General features: G+C 39.0%; 1 protein-coding gene across 2 annotated transcripts in view; it reads left to right on the top strand.

The window, feature by feature from the left end:
• The window catches only part of ZSCAN16 (zinc finger and SCAN domain containing 16), an 8,521-nt gene continuing 2,058 nt past the window's right edge, over positions 1–6,463 (top strand). Inside the window, exons 1-3 of one of the 2 annotated variants that reach the window (XM_023508107.1) lie at positions 1–138; positions 601–1,019; positions 2,139–2,268. In XM_023508107.1, the coding sequence (XP_023363875.1) occupies positions 624–1,019; positions 2,139–2,268 (526 nt within the window). In that variant the 5' untranslated portion in view covers positions 1–138; positions 601–623. Of the gene's footprint in view, positions 139–582; positions 1,020–2,138; positions 2,269–6,463 lie in introns of those variants that run through there. The other variant, XM_023508108.1, reaches the window with a different exon arrangement.

The following is a 6,463-nucleotide window of genomic DNA, read 5'->3' as shown; positions in this document are numbered from 1 at the left end:
TGTAACACTCCTGTCCCTCCTCCCATCTCCTAGCAAATCTACAAGAGAGAACTTGGCCCGACATTCCTGGAGATGACAGGGTGGAAAGGGGGCTCTGGTTGAGGGTTCCTCTGAGGAAGCATCCATCTGACCCTCTTGGTAGGTTGGCACACATACCCTATAACTACTGAATCCTGTGGACACAAGCCAACCCATGCATCACAGGATGTGGAATGCGCTTTTTAACAAAGCTGTTAACACTTAGGACTTATTTATGCTTACTAGTGTCAGCTGCCATGCCAGGGAAGTTGCATATGTTCTCACTTTATCTATATCACCTTACAAGAAACTTGAGTATTTTACATGAGGATTTGTAGTTCTAATCTTGATAAATTACCTTACTTTAAATTACACAGATTCAAGTCATGTCCTTCTGTCACTGCTCTTTTTTACAGCCTCCTATAAGCGGTTTTCTCTGACTCAGCTCTGGTGGCTTGGCTTTAGTGTGTGTTTATGTTTGCTGCAGCTTTTATCATTTCTCTAGTCAAATGGTTAACTTCTTATGCCTTACAAGTTTCTCTGGGGCAAGATCCTAAGAGATTCTCCTTGAATATATCCCAGACAGAAAATTAAATCTCGTGACAATGGCTAGAATGTCCACAGCCCTGGAACCTGAGGAGCAAAAAGGACTGCTGATAGTTAAGGCAGAGGGCCACTACTGGGGACAGGACTCCATCTCACAAAAGTACAGTCCCCAGAGGAGAGAACTCTTCAGACAGCACTTCAGGAAGCTCTGCTATCAGGAGGCACCTGGACCCCGTGAAGCTCTTACACAGCTCTGGGAGCTTTGCCGGCAGTGGCTGAGACCAGAATATCATACCAAGGAGCAGATTTTAGACCTGCTGGTGCTAGAACAGTTCCTGAGCATTCTTCCTGGGGACCTGAAAGCATGGGTGCAGGCACACCATCCACAGACTGGAGAAGAGGCGGTGACTGTGCTGGAAGATCTGGAGAGAGAGCTTGATGAACCTAGAAAGCAGGTAGGTATGAAGGGGCAATCATTTGACTGCAAGTGGTCAGGGTACATGGACTGTGCCAAAGCCAAAAGCATGTGGAAGAACACTGAAAGTGTTTAACATGCATACTCTAAAAACAAGGCTTAGGGAGGGACCTCACTACGTCAAATAACTAAAGTGTGACTAAGTAAAGAAAGAAGAAACACTAGACTGATTTTATGCCAGTTTGGAAAGCCAGGATAAGTAGGAAATTACAAGAAGGCAAACAGGTATCAAAGGAAAACAAAAAATTTTCCAACATTCATAGCTACCCATAAATAAAATGGCTACCCCATAAGAAACTTCCTCTCCAGCCAGCGGCACCTGTGGCTCAGTCGGTAGGGTGCTGGCCCCATATACCGAGGGTGGTGGGTTCAAACCCAGCCTCTGCCAAACTTCAACAAAGGCATTGTGGCAAGTGCCTGTGGTCCCAGCTACTCGGGAGAATCGCCTAAGAGAATCGCCTACGCCCAGGAGTTGGAGGTTTCTGTGAGCTGTGATGCCACAGCACTCTACCAAGGCTAATAAAGTTAGACTGTTTCTTAGATAAAAAAAGAAACTCCCTCTCCATAGAAGTAGTCTAGAGGGGAGGGTCAAATAAATATCAAGGATAGTGCAGAATATAACTATATTCTGAATAATTCTATATTCTATATTCTATTCTATATTCCTAAATATAATATGAATAGGTAAGCTATATAATTTAAATTTAAAAATAAAAACAGGTGAAATTAAGTATTTAGTAACCACATTTTGCTAGTTATGACCATTTTAGACAGCATGGTTTTAGAAGAAATAGCCCCATTTATTGGAATTGGATTGGATGATTTTTAAGGTACCTTCCAAATCTCAGGACTCTGATCTTGAACTTCTGCAGATGAATGAGAGAAGAGACACTGAATTTCAGTCTCTAGTGTTCTCAACAGCAGAGATTAACCTCTGTCTCTTTTTACTAGTTGTTATTGCCATTTACAGTTGAATGAGAATTTGTCCACTTTTCTTTGTCCTGGTCCCTGGCAGATGCTGCTTTTGATTTTTTTTAAATCTACAGTTATTTCAGTTCCCATAAAATCTACAAGTCCAATCATACCTCATTATTCCCAGGTCACAGCCAATTCAGAAAGACAGGACATACTCTTGGCCCCCTTGGGAAGGTCATATGAGTCACTGACTGTCCAGCTCCATCCCAAGAAGACCCAGCAGGAGCAGGAATCTGGGAAATCCCAAAGGAATGGTAAGGAGCCAGAGTTTTATGTGTATGAAGGAAAAGGTGTTTCCTTCGGTTAGACTGTGACTTTCTCACTTTCATTTTCTCCTTTTAAAGATTTCCTGCTTGTCCTCCACTTCACTACAGATAATTTTATCCTCTTTTTACCTTTGCCCCATCAAAAGAATAATTCAAGTTAATAATACCTTTTGTTTGGTTTTGTTTCTTAGAACATAACTGAAAATAAGTTAGTAATACTTTACTGTTATATAATGACTCTAGTTCCAAATTCCTTTAAATTTCCATTTTGAGACAGAATTTATGGCTTTTGTTATTCAGCTAGGCTGCCATACAGAATACCATAGATGTGGTAGTTTAACAGAAATTTATTTTCTCATAGTTCTGGAGACTAGAAGTCCAAGATGAAGGTGCTAACAGGGTTGGTTTCTTGTGAGGCCTCTCTCCTTGACTTGCAGACTTCTTTCTGTGTCTTCACATAGCCTTTTTCTCTGGTACTCATACTCCTGGTATCTCTTCTTCAGCTTATAAGGACAACAGTCCTACTGAATTAGGCTACCCTTGTGACCTCATTTAACCCTAGCAACCTCATTAAGGCCCTATCTTCAAATATAGTCACATTAGGGGGTTAGGGCCTCAACATAGGAATTTGGGTTGGGGGAGGACACAAGTCAGTCTATAACACACTCCCATATTGATAGAAGTAGGGAAGGGAGAATACTGCAAAGATCAGTCAAAACTGCAAGTTTTTTGTTTTATGTGCATATCACATTGACTAGGTTTGATCCCCCATTCCAGCTCACTAATTGTAAACTGGAGTGTCTAGTATATACTCAGGCTACATTAAAAAGCAGGCAAATTTTAATTCCAGTTTGCCCCAACCTTACCCTTTTCAGTGCTCCCTGCCCTTTTGCTATAGCAGTGGTTCTCGACCTTCCTAATGTTGTGACCCTCTAATACAGTTCCTGTATTCTCACAGGTTGAGAATTGTTGCTCTATAAACTTGTATCCCTAATGCATCTCCTGCACTATACCTTAAACTCTGGACTATTTTGTATTTGTATTACTTATATTTTAGCAATATAGTTCTCTCGTTCTCTAGGATCCGTACCAGGTGATTTGTCTAATTTGAAAAATTATTTTGAACTAAAATGTTGTATCTTAGCAATAGCTGTGATATGTGCTATCTAGCTGGTGTCTGCAAAGGGTGACATTCAACTATATATAATTTAAAGTACTTTAACTCTGGGGGTGGAGTGCTAGTTATTGTTTGGCTTTCGAGGTGAGGTTGACAACCCTGTCTGTTCATTCATTCCTCTTTTGTTGAACAATTATTGAGCAGAAGCTACATGCCAGGCACTGTGGTAGATGTGAGGAATCCAAAGATAACACACTTAACTTCTCTTCAAGAAGCAGGAAGAGGATTTTATGGAGACAGAGCAGGGACTGTCAGGTAAAAGAAACAGAAGAGAGTGGTGTCACTAAAGCCAAAGGAGGTGCTTCAGCCAGGAGAAATCAGCAGTAACCAGTGCTAGTAATAGAACACAGGGTTAGGACTGATAAAAGTCCACTGAATTTGGCATTTAGAAGTTAATGATATAGTTTTAGCAAGAGTAGTTTGGGGGAAGACACTAATATGTACAGGTCATTTTAATAAGTTTTAGTAAGCATAGCTATATGGAGTCTTCACCTCTTCCCTCTGAGGAGGCATATAATTTGGGAAGAGACAGGACATACACTCATAAAACAGGTTACAGTAATAATTTAACATGTCAACATGCTAAATTAATTCGCTGTTTTTAACACAGAATTATTGATTGTGACTACTGGCTTACCTATTCAAAACTTTAAATTGTAGATGGTCCTTTTGTTTCTTTAAGTACTTCTGGACTACTACTGTTCTGCTTCTGGTTAGCTAAGTCAAAAAAATACATACCTCTAATTCTTAAAATTGTAGAGACTTATACACATGCTGCTATTAAAATAACCTTTCAAGGGAATACTATATAGTTAAAAATATGATGTTTCAGGAAACCTACCTATCCAGTGAATGCTAAGAATTCTTAGTAAGGTCCATTTTGTCTATGTTGAACAGTATAGGTATAAGTCTTCTTCCCAAAGTATACCACCAGCAACCTTTGGCAATTATTATCTGTGTTTACCACCACCACCACTACCAGCACACTCCTTGCTGAAAAGGCCATGCAAAAAGCAAACCAAAACCTACAAAAGTCACAGCACATACATTTCAAGAAGTGCCTTTCAACTTTCTTATAAGCATGTAGTATCTTATTTTACAGTTGAAGAATTATACCCACAGTGATGGTGATATGTCCAAGTGAACATAAGGAATTAGAGGCAGAACTGAGATTAGAATCAGAACCTGGGGCTCCTGCCTGCTAGCCCAGAACAAGTTTTTTAAATTATCACAATAATTTAAATTTAAAATTAAAATTAATTTTAAATCCAATTTAATTTTAATTTAAAAGCCAGCATCCTTTAAAAATAAAGTACTGTTGAATAGAGACTGACAGTGGTTTTTATGCAGTATTATTTTTAAAAATTCATCGTATGCATACCAACAAGATAGTATTAATATTAGCTGTTGGCTAGGGTAATGGGGCTTATTTCCATATAACTGGGAATTATAAGTAGTCACTTAATACAAATTATTTATGACAGAAGAACTCGGACAGCTGAATCTTACAATTCTTTGTAACACATTTAAACATATTTCAAAAGTAAAGGAAGTCTTTCTGGATATGCTACAACCCATGACACTGACTTTTTCTATTAGCAGTAAGGTCCCCCTAGTCTGTCTCCTTAACTGTGTTCTAGTTTCACTTCACTCAGCATCCAAACTTGTCCTTTTACCCCTAGACCGTCAAACAGCTAGTACACATGGTTATCAAATGATCTTTGTGAACTTATCCTCATCTCAGTGATCAGCAGGGCTTGATCCTATCCGGACTTGTAACTGATAAGGACTTTTGGTATTACATATGCCAAAATAAAACTGGAAGAATGACCCTGGTAGAAGATGCTAAAACCAAATATTCCTAATTTTATCAGTTCTGAAACAAAGTTTCCTGGAATCCTATTAGGCTGGCACTTGAAAAAGATACATACATAAGACCCTAAAATTTGGCTGGCTGAGAAATAGACTGCAGGTCCCTGAGATAAGTTCACATTTAACAGTTTCCATACATTACTTACATTGTTCACTTACAGATCTAAAGGCAAAGGTTAGAACTGGAATGGCTGCCCAAGGAAAACTGTTCCTATATTTAAAAAATATCACTGGAAGTCTCAGGGTGAGATTTTTTTCTCTAGCTTTCTCCTAAAGTTGTGGAGACAGACTCATCCTGAAGACTGGTGAATTACTCTGAAGACAATGAGCTGACCATTGGTGCTGACTCTCTGTGTCACTTTTTAAAAAATATTCATCTTCAAAATATATATATATTCATCTTCATCAATAACCTTCCAATCAGCAATGACTCCACTATGTAAAAGAAGATGTTAAACCAGAAGATGTTGATATTTGAGAACATTCCTAGTGGTATGGGGTATCTATGATTTCCAGGATTTGCTTGATAATTACTACCCTACTAACTTTATGATATCTGTCAACAGGGCATACTTGTCCAAATACTTTATCATACATTCTTTCACTTATCTGATTATCCAAACAGTAGGTAAGGAGAAAGGCACAGGTGATAAGGAAACCAAAGTGGTTATCTACTCAAACCTAGACAGTTATTAGCAGAACCAGAACTGGAATCTGGACCCCCTTGGCTCTAATCTAGTCCTCTTATTATAATTTTTTGCCAGAAATAGTGTGGCATTTGGATTTCACACAATGCCATTCCAAAACAATGTTATCTTAGAGTAAATAACCAAACTTTGAGAAAGCTACCTGATGAAATGATTGCAAGGAAGAAGGGAAGGAGCTATGTTGATGACAACAAGGATTAGAATTCACGGTACTCAGCTAGGCCAGACCCAGCGCTTTTCTGGTACTCTTGCAGCTTCTGTTATGCCCAGGGAACTACTAAAAACTATCTATAATCAGTTGGTATTCCTAGATTTTTTTTTTTTAGAGACAGAGTCTCACCGTGGCATCACAGCTCATAGCAACCTCCAACTTCTGGGCTTAGGTGATTCTCTTGCCTCAGCCTCCGAGTAATTGGGATTACAGGCA

The sequence above is a fragment of the Otolemur garnettii genome, unplaced genomic scaffold, assembly GCF_000181295.1.
Source record: "Otolemur garnettii isolate 467f Iridium unplaced genomic scaffold, OtoGar3 scaffold00223, whole genome shotgun sequence".
NCBI lineage: Eukaryota > Metazoa > Chordata > Mammalia > Primates > Galagidae > Otolemur > Otolemur garnettii.
Note: the sequence above shows the minus strand (reverse complement) of the source record. Positions and strands in the feature narration are given on the sequence as shown.